Source organism: Ovis canadensis, chromosome 22 (assembly GCF_042477335.2).
Source record: "Ovis canadensis isolate MfBH-ARS-UI-01 breed Bighorn chromosome 22, ARS-UI_OviCan_v2, whole genome shotgun sequence".
Lineage (NCBI taxonomy): Eukaryota > Metazoa > Chordata > Mammalia > Artiodactyla > Bovidae > Ovis > Ovis canadensis.
Genome location: NC_091266.1, coordinates 25,544,363 through 25,570,677, shown reverse-complemented (window position 1 = coordinate 25,570,677; position 26,315 = coordinate 25,544,363). Strand labels below are relative to the sequence as shown.

General features: G+C 41.2%; 1 protein-coding gene across 2 annotated transcripts in view; it reads left to right on the top strand.

The window, feature by feature from the left end:
* The window catches only part of RNLS (renalase, FAD dependent amine oxidase), a 365,754-nt gene that overhangs the window by 8,524 nt on the left and 330,915 nt on the right, over positions 1–26,315 (top strand). For both annotated transcript variants that reach the window (XM_069567939.1, XM_069567938.1), the window contains exon 4: positions 3,605–3,763. In XM_069567939.1, coding sequence (XP_069424040.1) covers positions 3,605–3,763 — 159 coding nt within the window. The remainder of the gene's footprint in view (positions 1–3,604; positions 3,764–26,315) is intronic.

Here is a 26,315-nt window from a genome sequence, read left to right as displayed (position 1 = left end):
GGAAGACGGTACATTTATGGAATGAAAAGATCATTGTGACTGGAGGGTAGTAAATGAGGGAGAAAACAGTAGGTGAAGTTCAAGAGTAAGGCAGGGGCCAGATCATAAGAGGCTTTGTAAACACTATTAAGATTTTATACTTAATCCTAAATACAGTGAGAAACCTCTGAAAAATTATATGTAACACAGGGACATGGTGACATTTACTAAGCTCAGACTGAAAATTTTTATGGCTGTTTAAAATTTTCTGGCTGTTTAAAAATGATCTTCCAGAGCCTTAGATTTGGTTGTGTGGTCCTTTCAAAAGTTATTAGTTACTTTCACAAGGAAATGCCACTTTCCCAGAAACTTGAATCATCACATTGGAAAGGAAAACTTCCTGGTTAGAGCAGGTATACCACTGCCCCTAATTCTTGGAAAATGAGTGGCTTTGCCAGTTTCAGTGTTAGATTTGGGTCTATTTATCTACCCCTGTGGTTCTCACAGTTTAATGTGCATGGTAACAAACCTGGAGGCTTCTTAAATGCAGACTACTAGGCCTGATCCCCAGATTTTGATTTAGGTCTGAGTTGGGACGTAAGAATTTGTGTTTCTAGCAAGTTCCAAGGTGCTTCTTGTCTGAGGTCCAGAGAACCGTGGTCCTAGAGAACCACGGATAGTCATCTTGCAGAACTCTTCAGGACCACTGGGATATATGTCTAAGGCATTTTACTGGATATGAAGAATTTCTGTTAATAGTTGGTGTAGTTCACTTCTCTTAACCACACCCTCCTAGTGACCACCAAAAACAAAACCAATGTAATGCTGTTTTCAAAGGGAATATTATGTAAAAATGCAACTGAATAAAGTTTATAAAGTCAGTTGACTTACTTGGAGTCTGGATCAGGGCCAGGACTAAAGAGAGAGGCACGTGAGGCAACTGAGTCAGGGGAAAGACATCCTGAAGAAACCGAAGAGAGGGAAGTGGAGCCGCTCTGGCTGGAGTAAAGGGAATGGTGGGTGTGAGTTCAAAGCGCCAATTGTTTGCACCTTCTCTAAAGAGGGGCCTCAGAGAAACCTTCAGGCAAGTTGACGGAGAAAGCGATGGCACCCCACTCCAGTACTCTTGCCTGGAAAATCCCATGGACAGAGGAGCCTGGTAGGCTGCAGTCCATGGCATTGCAAAGAGTCGGACACGACTGAGCGACTTCCCTTTCACTTTTCACTTTCATGCATTGGAGAAGGAAATGGCAACCCACTCCAGTGTTCTTGCCTGGAGAATCCCAGGGACGGGGGAGCCTGGTAGGCTGCCGTCTATGGGGTCACACAGAGTCAGACATGACTGAAACGACTTAGCAGCAGCAGCAGGCAAGTTGGAACGCTATTTACAAACCCTTGCTCTAATTCTTTGAACAGAACGACTCTAATTGCCTCAAAGAGATTGAGGGCATCAGTCCTTCTATTTGCATTTGATTTTTAAAATTTGTAATTACTATATTATAGAGTTATTCAAGGGAATATGAAGGATATAAAAGTGTATGAGATCTAGAGAAGACCTGACACGGAGGAGCCCAAGAGTGCTTGGGGATTGATAAGACATATCTAGGTCTTCCCAGGCGGCACTAGTGGTAAAAAGCCTGTCTGCCAGTGCAAGAGATGTAAGAGATGCGGGTTCCATCCCTGGCATGGCAAGATCCCCTGCAGGAGGGCATGGCAGTCCACTCCAGAATTCTTGCCTGGAGAATCCCATGGGCAGAGCAGCCTGGTGGGCTACAGTCCATAGCATTGCTAAGAGTCAGACACAACTGGAGAGACTTAGCAAGACATATATAAAACATAGAGATACTTTGAATCAGTGTCCGAGTGAGAGGTAAAGGCAGTGATTATGGAGATGAGAAGTTCACGCTGAGCTAGAGTAGCTGTGGAAAGGGAGCTTCATGCCAAGGTTGGGCTTAAGCTGGATTCTTAGTAGCTAGGAATATGAGATGTCACATTCAATGATGGACATGATCTTTTAGTGTCTTTTTTCCCCCCTTTATTCCATTTTCATTTATTTCCTCTCTATTCATGAGGCCAAATGAAAGTAGATTTATTTTAAAATGAAAGTTTCCTGAAAACTAGAATGTGAGGTAAGAAGTAGTATACCAAGGGGACTTAATGATCCAATTATATTTTCCTAGCTTTCAGCTCATAATTCATTCTCTTAAACATATATTGATTAAATACCTCTGTTCCCAGTACAATACTTTATATACTATATAGCATATTCAAAAACAGAGACATTACTTTGCTGACTAAGGTCCATCTAGTCAAGACTATGGTTTTTCCAGTAGTCATGTATGGATGTGAGAGTTGGACTGTGAAGAAGGCTGAGCGCCGAAGAATTGATGCTTTTGAACTGTGGTGTTGGAAAAGACTCTTGAGAGTCCCTTGAACTGCAAGGAGATCCAATCAGTCCATTCTGAAGGAGATGAGTCCTGGGATTTTTTTGGAAGGAATGATGCTAAAGCTGAAACTCCAGTACTTTGGCCACCTCATGTGAAGAGTTGACTCATTGGAAAAGACTCTGATGCTGGGAGGGATTGGGGGCAGGAGGAGAAGGGGGCGACAAAGGATGAGATGGCTGGATGGGATCACCGACTCGATGGGCATGAGTCTGAGTGAACTCCGGGAGTTGGTGATGGGCAGAGAGGCCTGGCGTGCTGCAATTCATGGGGTCACAAAGAGTCGGACACGACTGAGTGACTGAACTGAACTGACACATAGGAAAAATAAGTGTAAACTCATGGAGCTTACAAATTAAAAGAGAATAAAATATCAATCATATAAGTACTCAAATAATTATTAAAATATATTTGTGATAAGTGCAAAGAAGGGAAAAGAGAGGATATTCCAGATTGTATTTTTCTTAATTTTGATTCTTCTTAATTAAGATAATTGATCTATTGATGAGACTTGGATTTTGCTTACAGAGATACTTTTTCAGGTTTAATAGGGAATATCAATATTTTTAATAAGGAATATTACCGGAGAGAAGAATCCTTAACCACCTTTACTAAGATGTATACTTGCTCCACCAAGATAGTGATCTTTATAGTCAGAAGGATGTGGATTTAAATCATGGCATGACAATTCTAAATCTGTTTCCTTTTCTGTGCAATGAATTGGTATAATGTATATCTAGTGTTTGGCATCGGAGAAGGCAATGGCACCCCACTCCAATACTCTTGCCTGGAAAATCCCATGGACAGAGGAGCCTGATGGGCGGCTGTCTATGGGGTCTCACAGAGTCGGACACAATTGAAGCGACTTAGCAGCAGCAGTAGCAGCAGCAGTGTTTGGCATAGCCTTGGCATACAGTAGATGATTATTGAAAGATAGCCATGGTTACTGTTGTTATTAATTGCAGCAGTATTTTTTTCCCCCAGCAGGCGTTGACAGGGAAATCTAACAGTGCCAGAAGGGAGGGAGTCCCATTACGTGAGATAGAAAGTGAAGCCCAGGAAGCTGTAGAAGATGAACCTCACATTCTACTCATCTGAGTGGATCCAGTTTGTGACTTCTCTTCCCCCTCATTCGCATGGAAAATCCAGATTATATGAGCATGGTTTTGCTTTTGGAACAGGTGCTGATATCTGCTTCAGACAACGTGTGACTCAGATCAATTTGAGAAACAACAAGTGGGAAGTCTCCAGGGAAACGGGCTCCTCTGAGCAGTTTGATATCATTGTCCTCACGATGCCCGCTCCTCAGATTCTGCAGCTTCAAGGTGACATCGCCAACTGTGAGTCTCAGCCCGTGCTCGTTACCTCAGGGACTGGGCTTTCTCTGATCTGAGTGAATTCAGCTTAAGTGTCTTAGCAAAGGGTAGATATGGGTTCTACTGATTTGCATGTTCTAAAAACAGATACTACGGCCTGGTTCATGATACTAGTCTAGGTCAAACTGCAATCCAGATTTTTTTCAAAAAAATTAAGAATTGAGTATTCCTCTTTTTGTTTTTGCCTTTAAGAAGTAAATATTTTTGAGGGAGATGTAGTAGTCTGACCCAAAAGAAGAACAGTCTCTTTGTGGCCATTCTGGAAAAAAAAGATTTTTATGATGTAAACATTCATTATGGGACAAACATGGTAAACTTTATCTTGACTTGTTCCTGAGTGTGAGTCTCAGGTTCTTCCGTGACTGAAATTTGTTGGGACTCACCCTTTACCTGACTGCTCCCACCTCTTTTCCTAAAAAACAGCTTTGAGACTAATTCACATACTATACCACCCATCCACCTGAAGTGTATATTTCAATGGTATTTATTTCAGATATCCAATGACATGAAACCATTCCCACAGTCAATAGCTCTCACTTCCATCCCTCCATCTTCCATCCCTGCCCCCAGCTCTAAGCAGCCAATACTCCAGTTCCTGTCTCTACAGAGTTCCCTGTAATCTGGATTCTCAAGCTTTTCTATAGCTCTGCTGTGCGTCTGCCTGTGCCAGGTTTAACTGATTATTCCCCGACCTTCATCACGTTTTGAGTGAATCTGACACATCAAAGTCGTTGATTTCTGGATGATACTTCATGTCGCCTTGAATTCCATGAGTTGGAACAAAACAGAATCTGGTGACGGTGGCAAGACTTCAAGGATGTGACATGCCTATACCTTCTGACTTTGTTGCGCAACTGAAGGCGACAATGGGTTTGATTGAGAAGTGGCCTTTTGTCACCATTAGAAAGAAACCCGGCAATAACTATGGTTTCTAGATCTTAGATGTAGAACTGTAATAGAGCTTGTTCTCTGAGTAAGAATGGAGCTGGGTATTTCATCTTGAAAGCAGTTTGAGTATCAGTTCTATCATGCAGTAACAGTATATAGCTTCTTTTCCAGTACAGTGTCAGATAGGAATAGAAAAAGGATTGAAATATTTATTAGATGGCTATAGGCAAGCTAGAAAATGAACGTCAAAGATCTCTTTCATGTGTCTATATCTAGTGTGCTGCCAAAGTCATTTTAAAGTAGGATAATTTATTGTCATGGATTCTGTAAAAATTGAATTGATTTTGAGACAGTGTTAAATAACATACTGTAACTTTTAACTAAAACATGGTTATTGGTCAATGTATTCAGTTGTATTATAAACTGCATATTCCAGTTTTTAAAGCTACATAGCTTTGTATGTGATGAGAGACCCTTCAGTGTTGCATTTAAAAAATATTTCTCAATATTTGTATTAAATGACACACAAAATATCACACCATGACATAGAATGAGTCCTAAGATGTTCAAGGGCCTGCTAATCAATACTTTTATTTAGATCATCTATAATCTTATTTTTTGAGTGGCTGAACTGTGTTGGGCTGAGAGAGATAACTTAATTCTACTATTACTGTATTGCTGGTTTCCCGGGGTTTGGGGAGGTGAATTTTGCTTTATGAATTTTGATACTATATTATTTGACTCATAATATGTCTCCATTAAAATTATACCCTTTAACTTAAATTCTTTCTTTAGTGTCATTTTTATTTTATTTTGCTTTCACATCAACCTTGACTGATAAGTAAGATGTTTGTTCTTTTAATTTGTCTGGTACATCCTTTTTACTGTAGCTTTTTGGAGATATTTTAGAAGTGCTTTTTTATTTGTTTATTTTTGAGTCCAGTAATTTCATAAAGATATATCTCATTGTTAATAGCTTTGTATCAGCTTTTCACAGATTGTGTTATTTGTTTTTTATTTGAAGATTCAGCTTTTCCCTTATTTTCAGTTCAGTTTCCTTTTAATACTTAAATGACAGTTTATCTTTGTTCCATTTATTCCAATCCCAGAGTATCTTAAAAATTTCAATACACAAATATCTGCCGTTTGTCTCAACTCAGTTTCAATTTTGGTCTTTCTGTTATTTTTTACTTTCTATTTCTAGCCTTCCTCTATGTCATCCATGTTGCTTCAAATGTATTCCTTTAGCTCCCTTCCTTGAGATGTTGTTTCAGAGAGGTCATAGATTTCTTCACTGTTTTTACGGCATTCATTGCCTGAGTATTTGTTGAACTAATCTGCTTCCTAAGAAAACATTTTCTAATATGTCTTTTCCTCAGCTTATTTGTTAGTGTCTATTGTGTTCTATCAGAGATTGTCTTCCTTTCCTCTGCATAGGTTCCTGCTTAATAACTATTCATCTTTAAACAGGGCCATTTCTGTCAATTCATGAAACAAAGTGTTGTCGCAGAAGACCAGACATTTGAGTTAAAGTATGTTCCACAAATTTTGTAAATATCTATCTGTGAACTATTAAATGCTAGTGATCATTTTATTTACTAACGTGGGAAGATTTTTAAATATTTTTAAGTTAAAAAGGATAAAAAGATGCATCGCTTTTTCTTGTGTCTACCGAAAATAGTTTAATAGCATTGTTACTGCTTGGAGATGATTTTCATTTTCTTTATTATACTTTTTTGAACAGTCATAACTTTGAAAATAAAGGTAGTTTATTCTTACTATAAAAATGTAATGTTTACATCATTTTAAAAGTGTATCTTGCTGAAACGGAAATAGATCTTTTTTTCCTTTTCTTTTTTAGTGGTAGGATACATAGGCTCTTTAGGGTTTTTCCAGGTGGCTCAGTGGTAAAGATCTGCCTGCCAATGTAGGAGATGCCAGAGACACGAGTTCAGTCACTGGGTTGGCAAGAACCCCTGGAGGAGGAAATGGCCACTCACTCCAGTATTCTTGCTTTAAAAACCCCATGGACAGAGGAACCTGGTGGGCTACAGTCTATGGGGTCCCACAATCTCTGGGGCCCCAAAGATCTGGATATGATAAGAGAGAACATATAGGGCTCTTTGTGATGAAAAAGATTAAGAATGATTGACTTAGTACTTTTGACTGAGGGCAGGGATCTTTGGGGTGTTGTTCCAGCTCAGTCCAGAATTGGCCTTCATGCAAATAATTCTGTGTTTACTTTGTTGTTATGAAATAACCCACTCTAGCAGTAAAGGTTAAAAACAGAATGTCCTAACATGACCCTTGAATACCTGTGGGTCTAAAACAAAGGGATTAAAAACATGTGATTCTCTTTATGTTATAAATCTCAATAAGGACCTCAGTATGAGAAATTAGTGTCATCTCTCTGTTTTTGGAGAACCTTAAACAGTGTTGCTTGCTTGTTCAGTCAATTCAGTTCCAACTGTCAGTCGTGTCTGACTCTTTATGACTCCCTGGACTGCAGCAAGGCAGGCCTCCACGTCCATCACCAACTCCCGGAATTTACTCAAGCTCAGGTCCATTGAGTTGGTGATGCTAGCCAACCATCTCATCCTCTGTCATCCCTTTCTCCTCCAGCCTTCAGAGTTTTTTCCAGTGAGTCAACTCTTCACATGAGGTGGCCAAAGTACTGGAGTTTCAGCTTTAGCATCATTCCTTCCAAAGAACACCCAGGACTCATCTCCTTTAGAATGGACTGGTTGAATCTCCTTGCAGTCCAAGGGACTCTCAAGAGTCTTCTCCAACACCACAGTTCAAAAGCAGCAATTCTTCGGTGCTCAGCTTTCTTCACAGTCCAACTCTCACATCCATACATGACTATTGGAAAAAGCATAGCCTTGACTAGATGGACCTTTGTTGGCAAAGTAATGTCTCTCCTTCTGAATATGTTATCTAGGTTGGTCATAACTTTCCTTCTAGGGAGTAAGCGTCTTTTAATTTCATGGCTGCAGTCACCATCTGCACTGATTTTGGAGCCCCCCAAAAATTAAGTCTGACACTGTTTCCACTGTTTCCCCATCTATTTCCCATGAAGTGATGGGACCAGATGCCATGATCTTCGTTATCTGAATGTTGAGCTTTAAGCCAACTTTTTCACTCTCCTCTTTCACTTTCATCAAGAGGCTTTTTACTTCCTCTTCACTTTCTGCCATAAGGGTGATGTCATCTGCATATCTGAGGTTACTGATATTTCTCCTGGCAATGTTGATTCCAGCTTGTGCTTCTTCCAGCCCAGCATTTCTCACAATGTGCTCTACATAGAAGTTAAATAAGCAGGGTGACAATATACAGCCTTGAAGTACTCCTTTTCCTATTTGGAACCAGTCTGTTGTTCCATGTTCAGTTCTAACTGTTGCTTCCTGACCTGCATATAGGTGTCTCAAGAGGCAGGTCGGGTGGTCTGGTATTCCCATCTCTTTCAGAATTTTCCACAGTTTGTTGTGATCCACACAGTCAAAGGCTTTGGCATAGTCAATAAAGCAGAAATAGATGTTTTTCTGGAACTCTCTTGCTTTTTCAGTGATCCAGCGGATGCTGGCAATTTGATCTCTGGCTCCTCTGCCTTCTCTAAAACCAGCTTGAACATCTGGAAGTTCACGGTTCACGTATTGCTGAAGCCTGGCTTGGAGAATTTTGAGCATTACTTTACTAGCGTGTGAGATGAGTGCAATTGTGAGGTAGTTTGAGCATTCTTTGGCATTGCCTTTCTTTGGAATTGGAATGAAAACTGACCTTTTGCAGTCCTGTGGCCACTGGTGAGTTTTCCAAATTTGTTGGCATATTGAGTGCAGCACTTTCACAGCATCATCTTTTAGGATTTGAAATAGCTCCACTGGAATTCTATCATCTCCACTAGTTTTGTTCGCAGTGATGCTTTCTAAGGCCCACTTGACTTCACATTCCAGGATGTCTGGCTCTAGGTGAGTGCTCACACCATCGTGATTATCTGGGTCTTGAAGATCTTTTTTGTACAGTTCTTTTGTGTATTCTTGCCACCTCTTCTTAAAATCTTCTGCTTCTGTTAGGTCCATACCATTTCTGTCCTTTATCGAGCCCATCTTTGCATGAAATGTTCCCTTCGTATCTCTAATTTCTTGAAGAGATCTCTGGTCTTTCCCATTCTGTTGTTTTCCTCTATTTCTTTTCATTGCTTGCTGAGGAAGGCTTTCTTTTCTCTTCTTGCGATTCTTTGGAACTCTGCATTCAGATGCCTATATCTTTCCATTTCTACTTTGCTTTTCACTTCTCTTCTTTTCACAGCTATTTGTAAGGCCTCCTTAGAGAGCCCTTTTGATTTTTTGCATTTCTTTTCCATGGGGATGGTCTTGATTCCTGTCTCCTGTACAATGTCAAGAACCTCCGTCCATAGTTCCTCAGGCACTCTGTCTATCAGATCTAGTCCCTTAAATCTATCTCTCACTTCCACTGATTCGGTTCAGTTCAGTTCAGTCACTCAGTCATGTCCAACTCTTTGTGACCCCATGAATCGCAGCACGCCAGGCCTCCCTGTCTATCACCAACTCCTGGAGTTCACTCAAACTCACGTCCATCGAGTCGGTGATGCCATCCAGCCATCTCATCCTCTGTCATCCCCTTTTCCTCCTGCCCTCAATCCCTCCCAGCATCAGTCTTTTCCAATGAGTCAACTCTTTGCATGAGGTGGCCAAAGTACTGGAGCTTCAGCTTTAGCATCATTCCCTCAAAAGAACATCCAGGGCTGATCTCCTTCAGAATGGACTGGTTGGATCTCCTTGCAGTCCAAGGGACTCTCAAGAGTCTTCTCCAACACCACAGTTCAAAAGCATCAATTCTTCGGCGCTCAGCCTTCTTCACAGTCCAACTCTCACATCCATACATGACCGCAGGAAAAACCATAGCCTTGACTAGATGAACCTTTGTTGGCAAAGTAATATCTCTCCTTTTGAATATGTTATCTAGGTTGGTCATAACTTTCCTTCTAGGGAGTAAGTCTCTTTTAATTTCATGGCCGCAATCACCATCTGCACTGATTTTGGAGCCCCCAAAAATAAAGTCTGACATTGTTTCCACTGTTTTCCCATCTATTTCCCATGAAGTGACGGGACCAGAGGCCATGATCTTCATTTTCTGAATGTTGAGCTTTAAGCCAACTTTTTCACTCTCCTCTTTCACTTTCATCAAGAGGCTTTTTAGTTCCTCTTCACTTTCTGCCATAAGGGTGGTGGCATCTGCATATCTGAGGTTACTGATATTTCTCCTGGCAATCTTGATACCAGCTTGTGCATCTTCCAGCCCAGCGTTTCTCACGATGTACTCTGCATAGAAGTTAAATAAGCAGGGTGACAATATACAGCCTTGAAGTACTCCTTTCCTATTTGGACCCAGTCTGTTGTTCCATGTCCAGTTCTAACTGTTGCTTCCTGACCTGCATATAGGTTTCTTAAGAGGCAGGTCAGGTGGTCTGGTATTCCCATCTCTTGCAAAATTTTCCACAGTTGATTGTGATCCACACAGTCAAAGGCTTTGGCATAGTCAATAAAGCAGAAATAGATGTTTTTCTGGAACTCTCTTGCTTTTTCCATGATCCAGCAGATGTTGGCAATTTGATCTCTGGTTCCTCTGCCTTCTCTAAAACCAGCTTGAACATCTGAAAGTTCACGGTTCACGTATTGCTGAAGCCTGGCTTGGAGAATTTTGAGCATTACTTTACTAGCATGTGAGATGAGTGCAATTGTGTGGTAGTTTGAGCATTCTTTGGCATTGCCTTTCTTTGGGATTGGAATGAAAACTGACCTTTTCCAGTCCTGTGGCCACTGATGAGTTTTCCAAATTTGTTAGCATATTGAGTGCAGCACTTTCACAGCATCATCTTTCAGGATTTGAAATAGCTCCACTCGAATTCTATCATCTCCACTAGCTTTGTTCGTAGTGATGCTTTCTAAGGCCCACTTGACTTCACATTCCAGGATGTCTGGCTCTAGGTGAGTGATCACACCATTGTGATTATCTGGGTCGTGAAGATCTTTTTTGTACCGTTCTTCTATGTATTCTTGCCACCTCTTCTTAATATCTTCTGCTTCTGTTAAGTCCATACCATTTCTGTCCTTTATCGAGCCCATCTTTGCATGAAATGTTCCCTTGGTGTCTCTAATTTCTTGAAGAGATCTCTGGTCTTTCCCATTCTATTGTTTTCCTCTATTTCTTTTCATTGATTGCTGAGGAAGGCTTTCTTTTCTCTTCTTGCGATTCTTTGGAACTCTGCATTCAGATGCTTATATCTTTCCTTTTCTCCTTTGCTTTTCACTTCTCTTCTTTTCATAGCTATTTGTAAGGCCTCCTTAGAGAGCCCTTTTGATTTTTTGCATTTCTTTTCCATGGGGATGGTCTTGATTCCTGTCTTCTGTACAATGTCAGGAACCTCTGTCCATAGTTCATCAGGCACTCTATCTATCAGATATAGGCCCTTAAATCTATTTCTCACTTCCACTGATTCAGTTCAGTTCAGTTCAGTCACTCAGTCGTGTCCAACTCTTTGCGACCCCATGAATCGCAGCACGCCAGGCCTCCCTGTCCATCACCAACTCCCGGAGTTCACTCAGACTCACATCCATTGAGTCCGTGATGGCATCCAGCCATCTCATCCTCTGTCGTCCCCTTCTCCTCCTGCCCCCAATCCCTCCCAGCATCAGAGTCTTTTCCAATGAGTCAACTCTTTGCATGAGATGGCCAAAGTACTGGAGCTTCAGCTTTAGCATAATTCCTTCCAAAGAACACCCAGGACTCATCTCCTTTAGAATGGACTGGTTGGATCTCCTTGCAGTCCAAGGAGAAGATTCTCAAGAGTCTTCTCCGACACCACCTTCAAAAGTATCACTTCTTTGGCGCTCAGCTTTCTTCACAGTCCAGCTCTCACATCCATACATGACTAATGGAAAAACCATAGCCTTGACTAGATGGACCTTTGTTGGCAAAGTCATGTCTCTGCTTTTGAATATACTATCTAGGTTGGTCATAACCTTTTTCCCAAGGAGTAAGCATCTTTTAATTTCATGGCTGCAATCACCATCTGCAGTGATTTTGGAGCCCCCCAAAATAAAGTCTGATTTAGTTCAGTTTACTTCAGTCACTCAGTCATGTCCGACTCTTTGTGACCCCATGAATCGCAGCACGCCAGGCCTCCCTGTCTATCACCAACTCCTGGAGTTCACTCAAACTCACGTCCATCGAGACGGTGATGCCATCCAGCCATCTCATCCTCTGTCATCCCCTTCTCCTCCTGCCCCCAATCCCTCCCAGCATCAGTCTTTCCCAATGAGTCAACTCTTTGCATGAGGTGGCCAAAGTACTGGAGCTTCAGCTTTAGCATCATTCCCTCAAAAGAACATCCAGGGCTGATCTCCTTCAGAATGGACTGGTTGGATCTCCTTGCAGTCCAAGGAACTCTCAGGAGTCTTCTCCAACACCACAGTTCAAAAGCATCAATTCTTAGGCGCTCAGCTTTCTTCACGGTCCAACTCTCACATCCATACATGACCATTGGAAAAACCATAGCCGTGACTAGACGGATTTTGTTGGCAAAGTAATGTTTAGTCATCTTCAATTTTTATGAAAGATCTCCATTTACAAAGCTATCTATTGCCATCTAGTGGCCACTGTATATATTGCAGTTTCCCTCCAAATTGTTTAACTCCAGAGAACTGGGGGTTTCCCTGATGGCTCAGAGGGTAAAGAATCTGCCAGCAATGCAGAAGACACAAGTTCCATCCCTGGGTCGAAAACTATGAGTAAGACTGAAATATAGGCTATCTGTAAAATTATCTCTAATATAATTCACAAAACTCCATTCACGCAAGGAAATAAATTTAGGCCCATGATAATTAACTGCTGCTAAGTCACTTCAGTCGTGTCTGACTCTGTGGGACCCCATAGACAGCAGCCCACCAGGCTCTCCCATCGCTGGGATTCTCCAGGCAAGAACACTGGAGTGGGTTGCCATTTCCTTCTCCAATGCATGAAAGTGGAAAGGGAAAGTGAAGTCTCTCAGTCGTGTCTGACTCTTAGCGACCCCATGGACTGCCGCCCACCAGGCTCCTCTGTCCATGGGATTTTCCAGGCAAGAGTGCTGGAGTGGGGTGCCATTGCTTTCTCCATGATAATTAACTAATTTACCCAAAAGTTTATAGCAATTAGTGACAGACCTAGGGCGGTGCTACAGGTCTCACATTCATGCAACCTACAAGCAGCCCTGTGTCTCTGGATTCCTTTGTTCTTTTCTTCTCATTCTCTCTGTCCCTCTTTCTCAATCATGACTACCTGTAGAATCAATATAGAACCATCTCTAACCTGAAAGACTTCCCTTTGGATTGCAGCATGGTCTGGATTTTCCCTTATCTATTTCTCCCTTTCCCTATATTCCTTTTTACAGGAAAAACAGAGCTAGTGTTTTTGGCAGTTAATTATTACATTCTCCCAGTTGGGAGAATAAGGAGGCATTATGCACAATATAGTGAACGTCCTGTGATTCATGATTTGCCATCTGGTTGTGGAATGGCAACCCACTCCAGTATTCTTGCCTGGAGAATTCCGTGGACAGAGGGGCCTGGCGGGCTACAGTCCATGGAGTCCCATAGAGTCAGACACAACTGAGCGACTAACACTTTCACTTTCACTTTATAACTGTGCTGCTCTCTCTATATTAATATTATGGAGATTAACTCACTTGATCCTCACAACGATTCTAAAGACTGCTCTTTCCATTTCTGGTGGTGATGGTGAGACGTGAGCCTTAGTAGTATGCTTTCAGGGCCCATGTGCATAACCGCTTTTAGACACAGTGTCTCAGACCTTGCTATTACTGATTGTTTCCTGTGCTTGTGAATTCCCACAGTGTCCCGCTCATTCTTGTTCACCATGTTTTCCAAACTTTCCTTAATGAACACTGTGAGTTAAAAAAAAAAAAAAAACTTAAGGGGCTGACAAAGGTCTGTATAGTCCAAGTGTGGTTTTTACAGCAGTTGTTTATGGCCGTGAGAGTTGGACCATAAAGAAGGCTGAGTGCCAGAGAACTGATGCTTTTGAATTGTGGTGCTAGAGAAAACTCTTGAGAGTCCCTTGGATGGCAAGGAGATCAAAGCAGTTAATCCTAAATGAAATCAACCCTGAATATTCATTAGAAGGAATGATGCCAAAGCCAAAGGCCTGATACTTTGGTCACCTAATGCAAAGAACCAACTCACTGAAAAAAGGTCCTGATGCTGGGAGAGATCAAAGGCAAAAAGAGAATTGGGTGGCAGAATATGAGATAGTTAGATAGCATCATTGACTCAATGGACGTGAGTCAGAGCAAATTCCAGGAGCTAGTGAAGGACAGAGGAGCCTGATATGCTGCAGTCCATGGGGTCTCATAGAGTTGGACACGACTCAGCGACTGAACAACAACAAGGGGTACCTTTGAGAAGATTTTGGTTCTTACTCTTTGGATCGAGCCCAGGAATCTGTATCTTTAACAGGTACCCTTATGGGAGTTTTTTCCTCCCAGTTAGGCCTGTTTGGTCCAGTCTTCCCTATCATAGTACTCATCAGACTTTATTGTGATCCTTATTTTTTCAGTAGGTGTCTTCCCCACTAAGCCATAAAATTCAGAGAAAACGGCTCCTATAGGCCACTCCATCCCCACCCAGCATCAAATACCATTTTGCATACAGACCCACCATGTGCTGTGTTCAGTCATGTTTGACTCTTGGAGACCCCACGGACTGTAGCCCACCAGGCTCCTCTATCCATGGGATTTTCCAGATAAGAATACTACAGTGGATTGCCTTTTTCTCCTCCAGGGGATCTTCCTGACCCAGGGATCAAACCCATGTCTCCTACATCTCCATGTAGACCCACACATCATAGTTATTGTTCAGTCAATATCTGCCAAGTGAATGTCTCTTTTATTTCCAACTTGATTATAAGCTCCTGAAAGTCAGTGAATCTTTGAGTCTGCTGGTCCTGGCTTGGGCCCTGGTTAATGATACTAGGATAGAATGTCAATAGACCATGGAATTTTAAGAATAGGAGGAACTTTGAGGCTAATTGCTTCTTTCACCCTCATGAGCAATTTAAGACATCATCAGTCCTGTATAAGTTCATATAATATAGGGGCCGGACAGGAGAAAGTATGGTCAAGAAAAAAGGAGACACCTTTCAAATATCATTGTCTTGATTTCGTGTTTCCTATACATTTAAAGTGGAGAAGGAAATGGCAACCCACCCCAGTATTCTTGCCCGGAGAACCCCATGGATGGAGGAGCCTGGTGGGCTACAGTCCACGGGGTCACAAAGAGTCGGACAGGACAGAGCGACTTCACTCACTCACTCACTCACACATTTAAGGGGGGCTTCCCTAGTGGCTCAGGAGTAAAGAATCCGCCCACAATGCCGGAGATGTTCAATCCCTGGGTCAGGAAGATCCCCTAGAGGAAGGTACAGTAACCCACTCCAATATTGTTACCTAGAGAATCTCATGGACAGAGAAGCCTGGAGGGCTCCAGTCCATGGGCTTGCAGAGTCAGACAGGTCTGAAGCGACTGAGCACGCACACTTCAATAGAGCTCTTCATCAGTTGTAATGGAACATCTGAAATACACATCCTGACTTTCCTGCCATAGTTGTTTTATTCTCTTGCTGGAAAAGTGACAGAGGCAGTGAGATAAACATGTAAAAATAAAGCAGACGGCATGTGCTAAGTGATTTTGAGGAATGCTGCTACTGCTAAGTCACTTCAGTCGTGTCCGACTGTGTGACCCCATAGACGGAAGCCCACCAGGCTCCGCCATCCCTGGGACTCTCCAGGCAAGAACACTGGAGTGGGTTGCCATTTCCTTCTCCAGTGCATGAAAGTGAAAAGTGAAAGTGAAGTCACCCAGTCGTGTCCGACTCTTAGGGACCCCAGGGACTGCAGCCCACCAGGCTCCTCCATCCATGGGATTTTCCAGGCAAGAGCACTGTAATGGGTTGCCATTGCCTTCTCCGTTTTGAGGAATGAGAAACATGAAAAGTTTCTTTTCTCTGCACCAGACCTCCCCCTCTATGGGGCTCCTTAGGTTTTCTCCCACACGCTTAGATGAGAGGAGTGAGTATTTTTAAGGGTCTCAATGAATATGCGCCCTTTATAGTTTAGTCCTTAAAACAGAGTGATAAATTTTTCTTATGAAAAGAAAGGAAAGAAGGGAGGAAGGAAAAGAGAATGGAAGGATGGAAAAAAGAAAGAGAGATAGAGACACAGAGATCCAGGGAGAGAGGAGACGGACTGGGTGAGAGCAGAAGTGAGGGGCTATGTTGAGTTGAGCACATGGCCACAGATCGGACGAGTCGCCAGGAGGAGAGGGGAGAGAGGCAAGGGGAGTCATCGAGCTAGCCTCCTTCGGGGATCCTGGTTTCCTCTGGGGTCTTGGAATGAAGCACACACTCTTCACCTGTGCTTTGTTCACAGAGCTCCCGTTGCCCAGCACGATTCGACACATCCTCTGTGTTCTTTCTCCTTCAGGATCCAGCTCAGCCTCTGTCCTTCAGCGCTTCCAGGGGGAAGCTGGAATGAAATGAAATCTGTTTCACAGAAAGTGTGTTTCACAGAAAGTATTCTGTGCTTCACAGAAAGTGTTCTGGTCACTTGGTGTTTACTTATTTAGCATTGGCTACTCTGTGGAGGGAGTTAAGGGACAGAGCCAGAATTTGTAACCCAGCGCTGCCTCTTAATGTCTGGGTGATCTGGGGCAAGTTGCTTAACTTCTCTGAACTTTGGTTTCCATCTTTATAAAATAAGGATAAGTATCATTATCTAGCCACATAGGATTTAGTGAAGATTACATGAGATAGCCTGAGTAGAGGACTTAGAAGTATGCTGAGCACACATTAAGAACTTGTTAGTATTGATATTAATACTGCCAGTAACTTTTTAGTGTTTACGATTTCTTTACCCTTAATGAAAAGTTCTGAGATGTCTGTTTAAAGGGTTGTATGCTTAGTGTTGGGGTTTAAACAATGGTGACTATTTTACTTTCAAGGTTTTACAAATAGAACACATCACAGACATATTCACTATTGTGAAAGAACATGACAATTGCCTTGAAAACTCTACTTTAATTAACTTTTGATTAATGAGTTGATCACTTTTGTAAGAGGAATAAGTCATTATTGAGCTTTTTCACAAGTCAGCAGCTACATTTTTATGAAAGCCACCTTTCTCAGAGGGAGGTACAATCTCACTCGTCTGCTACATCTCTTTACCTCACACCCCAAACCTGTACCACAGTCAATGAATAAACACCTTGTCATAACTTCTGCACCCACCCATGTGACCTCCATGTACACTGTTCACAGAATCACCCCTACCTCTGAGGAAGCACCATGATGGGAATATTTCTTAAGTGTCCGCATGTTCCTGACATTTTTTTCTAAATGCTAACTCTCGTAAATTTAGAAGATGCAAAGCCCACTGGCCAGGTGTTCTCTTTAGGCTGTGTGTGAGAACAAAAATAACAGATGAGCTTTACCTCTGACAAGTGTCAAGTTCTGTTTTAAGGGACACCAACAGGAAAGCATTTTTATAAGGTGGTGTGATCTGAGCTCTTGGTTATGAATAAGCAAATGATGGTGGTACAAATCATCTCTGTAGACAAGTCAGATTCATTATTATCACTCAAATGTGTGCTACAAAAAAGCAGCCAGAAATCTCCTAGTAAGGATTTTTGATATCAATAAAAAAGCATATTGGAAACACAATGAGAAACATTAATTTGCCCTTCTGCAAAACAATGATGTATTTGTATCCAGAATATCCTGTGATCATCTTGAGTTAGAATTTGCAACACTAGGGAGCAAAGGATCCTTCATTCCTCTAAATATGCAAATTATCTGCTTAGACCATCTTTCTATCCACCTGATAGCAAACCCAACCTCAGTCGGCATTAGAGCTGCTTCCCTTCCCTTGGGGATCCCACCGGAACCCCAGGCTTCTGTAATGCCAGAAAACAGAGGAGGCATGGGACCTAAGTCCATAAGGCTGTCATTGTTACTGCCCAGTCATCTCTGCTGCGTGGGACTGGGCCAGCCCTGGTCCTCTGACATGCGTTAGATGCGATGCCTTGTGTGAACTCAAGGATGCCTTTCAAGGGATAACACTGCGCTGACACTGAGCTTTCCATTGTTCTACATGCTGAGAGATACACTTCATAGGCATTGTGCAGGAAGATCCCAGCTGGGCCGGGCACACAGTAAGAGTTAGGTCTCCACCTGGACAGGAATCCCCCCAAACCCCTGTCCCTTAAGCATCCACCCCCCCCCCTCCCATTTTCAGGAATCTGCCAACTTAATCCAATTTAAGACTCTGCAAAAGAAAGACACTTTACTTTTGGCTGTGTGTATGTGTGTGGCTATCCCAACCTTTAGAAACACAATATTGAGCGTCACTTTCCTAGATTGGAAGGTGGAGAAAAGGGAGTTCATTTTTTCTAAATAACATATTTTGGAGAGTTCTTTAATTTCTAGTTGCTGTATTATAGCAAAAATGTGGTAAAGCTACAGGTCTCAAGAAGGCAAACTATAATAACCAAAGGATCACATGCGTATATGAATATAATCCAAGAGAAATGAAAATTTCTTTATCTAGAAATATAATACTCCACACTTGTACAGTGGAGATTTACAGTAGTGATGAAGATGCATGTATACATGTACATATATATTCAATTATAAATTAGGAGAACCTGAAACTGTTATTAAAATTCTAGAATATAGCCACTAAAGGAAGAGCAGAGACCTTTAAGCCTTAAAGTACATAGTTTTACACTAAGGAGATGCCACTCTACTTCAGTGTACAGAAGGTTTCAATACAATAAAATATTATTTATTTGACTACATCTAAAAAATGTTTCCCAGGTGGCGCTAGTGGTAAAGAACCCACTCGCCAATGCAGATGTAAGAGTCTAGAGTTGATCCCTGGGTTGGGAAGATCCCCTGGAGAACGAAATGGCAGCCCACTCCAGTATTCTTGCCTGGAGAATCCCATGGACAGAGGAGCCTGGAAGGCTACAGTCCGTGGGATTGCAAAGAGTTAAGCATGACCAAAGTGACTGGGCACACACGTACATACCATACAGTATAAAAAATGCTTACTTGGCTTACATTTTAAAAGTCAGAACACTTGTTCATCTCAAGTGTAATCATTCAAAAGTTTCAGTAAATTCACAGATGGTAGGTTTTTAATGAACTATTAAAAATCCTGGTGTTAGATTTTTTACTTTCTAAAGCTGTGCTGGTAAATAACCACCTTCTCAGTAGTTGCCTACGTACCACCGCCCCTCTCCTCTCACACTTGTGCTCTAGCAAGCAAAGCAGAGCTCCTCAGGCTGTCCCCTCACCCTGTTCCTTTCCAGTCTCTGATTTCAGATATTCTACCACCAATTTGCACCTTCGTGCTTATATTTAAGGTACATAAAATTGTTCAGAACATTTCTTTTTTTGATATTATGTACTTCTTAAATTTGAATTTTATTTTAAAATTGATATATTTTATTGATGAAAGTTTTGAAAGTAAAAAGAAAATAAAACCAGTCATAATTCCAGCCACATAGATATTAACCCATCTAGCTGAGAGTTTCTAATCTAACATGAAAAGTCTATTTCTTTTGATAAGAGAATTCAACCCTTTTACAGTTACTGAAATAACAATTAAATTGTATTTATCCTTAACATTGATGTCTATTTTTTATTTTACTTTTTTTCCCACTTTTTCCCTTTTTATTATTAGCCAACTCTATCAAGTATTCTTATTCCTTTCCTCACATCGTTCGTTTATACGATCTATAGTGCTTTGTCATTCCATTATTGGTTACCTTCTTACCTCTTCCAAACACACTTAAATGTAAACATATTTCTTCTCCCTCCTATTCCCCTGCACTTCATTCCACAAATATTGTTTGAATGTTTGCTATATTACATTTTGTTGGGTAAGTTAAAAAAATTAAGTAGTCCTGCTTCTCCTCTCCCCCAAATAATTTTTCATCACTTTAAATGACAAGGCTGATTAGTAATCTTATAAAAATGAAACAACCCAAAGTTGAACTAATAATTCATTTCCTGTTCTGTCTTCCTTATCTACTCCCTGGAGGTATAATTAACGTTAACAGTTTAGTGAGTGCCCTTCTACACCTTGCTCCAGGTATATGGGTATCTTCTAAATATATTGTCTTGAAATCTGCATTTTAAATTAACATTCCTTTTAAATAAATACATCTGATTTATTTCTGTTTAACAGTTGCATGATTTTCTGTAGTTTGGGAGTACTAGAATTTTGATTGTCGCCTCTTATTGCTCATTGATAGCATTCACCTGGTTTCCAGTTTTTTCCTTTTTATTCCCATTTATTTCTAAACTGGGTGATAAAGGATCAACATTGGAATTTTGACATCTGTATGTTTTAATACATATTGCTATATTACTTTCCCAAAATTTTGTAGTGGTTCTCATTCTAAGTGTTTGAGAATGCCTGTACACTCATTAGCACTGAATATTTTACATTTTTTATTAATCTTTTAAGATTTCTGCCAAAATGATAAATGAAAACAGGAACTTTATTCTTGCCTTATTTTGTATTTCCCTTGACTTAAAATAAGATTGAGCCTCACAGCCTAAGTTTATTGGTCACTTAGATTTCCTCTTTTGTAAATGTCCTCGTCATCTCTTATGCTTTCTTTTCTAGTGGGCTATTCTTTTAGGAGCATTTCATATAGAGACATTAAAGTATATCATAGGGAAGAGATATTACAAATATTTTCTAGATTATTATTTACATTTTGCTTTTGTTTGTCATTTTTCCGAATAATTTGTTAAGATTTTTATTTAGTTAAGTATGTCTGTCTTTTCTTTCATAGATGTTCCATTTTCTGACTTGCTAAGGACTATTTTTCTCACTATTAAAAGTTATAAATTATATTTTAATAATTTCAATTCTTATGCCTTACATTTTAATCTTTGTCGGTAACGTGTTTTATAAGACATGAGAAACAAATCTAGTTTTGTGGGCATTTCCCCCCACAGCACCATTTATTTAGTATGGGTTTTTTACTCTCACTAAATCAAAATTCCACATTTATCACATGTTCAGTTCCATACATGCTTGCATCTGCTTCTGGATAGCTATTCTATTCCACTTGTTTATTCCTTTGCCAGTACCATCACTATTTTCTTTATAGTCACTTTGTGGTGGTAACTCATTTTTAAGGAGTCCGAACTATCTGGGTACAAAAATGGGGAAGTTTTATTTTTTCCTGGAACTGCCCTCACATTTTCCTACTTGAACTCCATGTCTTTCTAGAGGTTGAGTGCCTTAATGACATCTTGGTCTTGTGCTCCAACTTTCTAGTCACTTTTGTCTGTTAAACATTTGGTTTTTAAGACTCAACTGTGCTTATTTTTGAACTTCAGTCTCGATTCAGAATCATTCTTTCTATCCCTAGTGCCAAGAAGGCCTGTCTGTGGTACCAGGGGCTTGTGGGGTCTATTTTATATCAATACACATACCCTTTCAGTTTCTTTTTTAATATCTATGCCTTCCTCCCTTTAGACTCTGTATTCTCCGGGAAGCATCGATTGCTCCCCTGACTGACTGGCAGCTTGGTGGTGGTAAGAAGATGGTCTAGGTTTCCCTGTACTTCATTCCTGTTGTCTGATGGTTGGTGATGGGTCCACATAGACAGTGTGTGATATGTTTTCTTGGTCCAGTGGGCAGATGTCAGCTTCACGCTGAACATTTCTGGGGCTGTTAACAGCCCCCTTCTCTAACCCAGAAACAGCAATGTCTCTCCCAGGCAGTCGCGTCAGCAAAGTTTTGCCCTAGCCCCTGCAAGTTCTTCAGTTCAGGAAGTATCTAGTTAGAAAACAAGGTCCTGGCTACCCCTTTGGGGAGTTTCCTACCCAGAGTTTGTTTCTGAATTATTCTTTTGGGGCCTCTTGGAAGGGGAATTATCCCCTCCCTGCAGGATCTGGGGAAAAACTTCTCTCCAGGAATGTGACATTCTTCATCAAGCTGAGCTTACATATCCCCTTGAGTCTTCTTCCTGTACTGGCTGGGCAGTGGGGCTCGAAGCAGTAAGGCCTGTTCTTATGGATAATTTCTCAGACCCCTCTGAGAGCAGTTGGCCAGGTCCATCTCCAGGGGCTTTTGTAATTGCTTTTTATCCCCAGTTCTATAGAGAGCCAGGGTAAAGGGGCAAAAATACTATTGCAGTTTTAATGTCTGAAAGGCAAGAGATTCCTTAACTGTGTTTTTATTGTTGTTGTTTAGTCAGTAAGTTGTGTCCGACTCTTTGTGACCCCATGGGCTGTAGCCTGCTAGGCTGTCTGTCCATGGTATTTTTCAGGCAAGAATACTAGAGTGGGTAGCCATTTCCTTCTCCAAGGGGTGTTCCCGACCTGGGGATCAAACCCATGTCTCCCGCATTGGTAGGTGGATTCTTTACCACTGAGCCACCTGGGAAGCCCTTATTTTTTTTAATACACCCCAATTTAATGATAACTATGCATATGGGCTTCTCCAATGGCTCAGATGGTAAAGAATCTACCTGCTATGTGGGAGACCCAGGTTTGATCCCTGGGTCAGGGAGATGCCCTGGAGAAGGGAATGGCAACCCACTCCAGTATTCTTGACTAGAGAATTCCACGGATGGAGGAGCCTAGCAGGCTACTGTCTGTGGGACTGCAAAGAGTCGGACACAACTGAGTGACTAACACTTTCACGTTCACGTGTATGTGTGTGCTAAGCCACCTTAGTCCTGTCTGACTCTGTGATCCTGTGAACTGTAGCCCACCGGGCTCCTCTGTCCATGGGATTCTCCAGGCAAGAATACCGGAGTGGGTTGCTGTGTCCTCCTGCAGGGGAACTTCCCAACCTACGGATCAAATGCACATTTCTTATGTCTCCTGCATTGGCAGGTGGGTTCTTTAACGTAGCACCGCCTGGGAAGCCCCAGTAATAACCATGAACGCATCAAAAAAGCTTACTTGTTGACCTCCTTTTGTCCCACTTTAGCCCCCTTCTCATCCTTCAAATTCAGTTCAAAACTGCTTCTACAATAATGTCTTCCTAACCCTGAAGAATTAGAGAAGGAAATGGCAACTCACTCCAGTGTTCTTGCCTGGAGAATCCCAGGGCTGGGGGAGCTTGGTGGGCTGACATCTATGGAGTCGCACAGAGTCGGACACGACTGAAGTGACTTAGCAGCAGCAGCAGCAACCCCGAAGACCAGGCTATTTCTCCCGTTACTTGTTATCCTCATGTGCCTCATATTTGAACACTATCACAGTTGTAGTTAATTAATGCTTGGTCCCTTGTGCAATGTGTGTCTTTCCTGGTAGATTGTGGGAATATAAAGTCATAAGGATGGGAACTGGCTCTGACTCACCTGCTCCCTGTGAGTGCCTCACGCGTGTAGGCCCTCAGTCTCTATTTACTGAGCAGGAGAGTGACACAGTCTGAAGTGCATCGCAAAGCACAGGCAGAAGGACAGGAGGAGAATGCTTTGAAGAGAAAACTGGTCTTAGCAAAACGTTGAAAGTATAAGCACTTGTTTTATATGTTAGGACCTGAAAAATAGATTGGCTTAGTGTGAGCAAGGGCTTTGCAGTGGGGAACTTTGGGGAGATAAAGCTGGAAATGGGGATTTAGGGTAGAATGCAGTGAGTCTTGTATATGAACATCTGATGAACAAACAACAGAGGTCTTAGTTCATCAAAAAATATAAAATCTACCTTTTAAAGAGGCTTCCCACAACCTAGATGTCCATCAGCAGATGAATGGATAAGAAAGCTGTGGTACATATACACTATGGAGTATTACTCAGCCATTAAAAAGAATACATTTGAATCAGTTCTAATGAGGTGGATGAAATTGGAGCCTATTATACAGAGTGAAATAAGACAGAAAGAAAAACACCAATACAATATACTAATGCATATATATGGAATTTAGAAAGATGGTAATGATAACCCTGTATGCGAGACAGCAAGACACAGATTTATAGAACAGTCTTTTGGATTCTGTGGGAGAGGGCGAGGGTGGAATGATTTGGGAAAATGGCATTTAAACATGTATAATATCATATGTGAAACGAATCACCAGACCAGGTTCGATGTATGATACAGGATGCTCGGGGCTGATGCACTGGGATGACCCGGAGGGATGGTGTGTAGACGGAGGTGGAAGGGGGATTCAGGATGGGGAACACGTGTACACCCATGGCAGATTCATGTTGATGTATGGCAAAACCAATACAATATTGTAAAGTAATTAGCCTCCAATTAGAATAAATAAAATTATATTAAAAATAATAAAATAAAGAGACTCAAAGCAGTAAAGAAAAAAAAAAGAGGCTTCCCAGGTGGCGCTAGTGGTAAAGAATCTGCCTGCCAATGCAGGAGATGCAAGAGATGTGTGTTGATCCCTAGGTCAGGATGATTCCATGGTGTAGGAAATGGCAACCCACTCCAGCCTTCTTGCCTGGAAAATTCCATGTGCAGAGAAGCCTGGTGGACTACACCCCATGGGGTAGCAAAGCACCCACACACCTTTTAAAACCTGCCTAGATACATTGAGATGGGAAACAGCTTTATCTAATTGGATTAAGAGGAATAAAACAGTTGAAGACTTGGGAACATTGTTCAAAGGCTTCTAATCTTAACATATGCACTCTCTCCTTAAACAGATGTTTAGAACTTTGGTAAGAGTTCTTAAATAGATGCTTGTTGCTAAGCTGCTAAGTCACTTCAGTCGTGTCTGACCCTGTTTGACCCCAGAGACGACAGCCCACCATGTTCCCCCGTCCCTGGGATTCTCCAGCCAAGAACACTGGAGTGGGTTGCCATTTCCTTCTCCAGTGCATGACAGTGAAAAGTGAAAGTGAAGTCACTCACTCTTGTCCGACTCTTAGCGACCCCGTGGACTGCAGCCTACCAGGCTCCTCCGTCCATGGGATTTTCCAGGCAAGAGTACTGGAGTGGGTTGCCATTGCCTTCTCCGTAAATAGACGCTTAGTACTACAAAAATGCATAATCTCAGAACTTATTATGTATAATGAAATGTAATGATACAATACAACTCATAATGAACACCTTCAGCCTCCTTCCTGGAACTTCTAGAATTTCCCATCATCCTTGTTGGAAAAATGAAAACCAATTCTTTTTGCTAAAAGTTTAAATTCTTCATTTTTCCTTGATATTTTGCTGAAAAGATTTTGATTAGAAGCACAGGAAATAAAAGTCCTTTATTCATCAAATAATATGCTTCACTGCTTTCTCCAGCAGATCATCTCCATAGGAGGGGAAATAACTCAGTTTCCGAAGTTCTTTAGATATTAGCTGTTCTGTTAGGCATTTCCTGCAAGCTTATGAACTGATACCTCAGTTTTAGGGGGAAAAAAAAACCAATTATTACTATTGAATTCCTTTTATTTATTATATCTTGATCTTCACCTTTTATATCTGTCTCATCTAGTTGTCTTTATTATTATTTATAAAATAGTAAATAATGAGAATTGATTTCACTTAATCTTCCATTTTCTCTCTAAATGCCTGATAGCAGCCGAAGTTAATTTCTCCCTCTCTGTCACCCTTCCAAAACTCAGGAGTCAGTGGAGTGGCAGAGACTTTTACCCATCTTGGAGTTTCAAGTGATCTGACTCTAATTGTTGTTGCTGTTCAGTCACTAAGTTGTATCTGACTCTTGCGACCCCATGGACTGTAGTCTCCCAGGCTCCTCTGACCGTGGGATTTTCCAGGCAAGAATACTGGAGTGGATTGCCATTTCCTTCTCCAGACTCTGATATTACTTGTGCTTATTACCACTCCATATCCTGGGAGGACAGAGGAAGTTAATATCCAATGTAGAATGTTGCTCTTGCTCTTTTTTAATCTTAATGCTTTAGATTCCCTGCTTTAAAATTAGTAGTTGGTTGTGTTTTTATTTGTGTTTAGCACAAATATCCCTCTAGGGAACAAATTATTTGTGATTAAAAAAAAAAGATCAGAGGATTAACTAGATGATGATGAGAACCAACATCAAACAGCACTTTGTGATTTTATTTATTATTAAGAATTTTTGGCTATATTATATGTTTTACTCTTTATAATTACCTATGAGAAGTATTTTATTCCCATTTTATAGAAGGGAAAAATGAGACTCAGAAAAATTAAATTAATTTGTCTAAGGTCATATAGCTGTTGGGTAGCAAATCTGAAATCCAGATTTTCTCTAGGTTCTAATAACAACTGGGATGATATACCGCTTGCCCTCTTTACCAGGCACTTATGTATGTGATCTCCCCATGCTTGATGTAAATGCACCTATAATGTAAATATTTGGACTCCTTTTTTCTTGTACACATGCTTTCAATAAATGTATGGGATATGAATAAATGTATGGGGTATGAATCTAGACCACAAGTTTGCTACTCTAAAGGAAGAAAAGATCCCTTCTTAATGATGTCTTACTCTGTACTTCCTTCTAAACTTAGAACTCTATTTTTCAATCAGGGTTCTTCAATAACAGAAATGCTTTAAAAGAGAA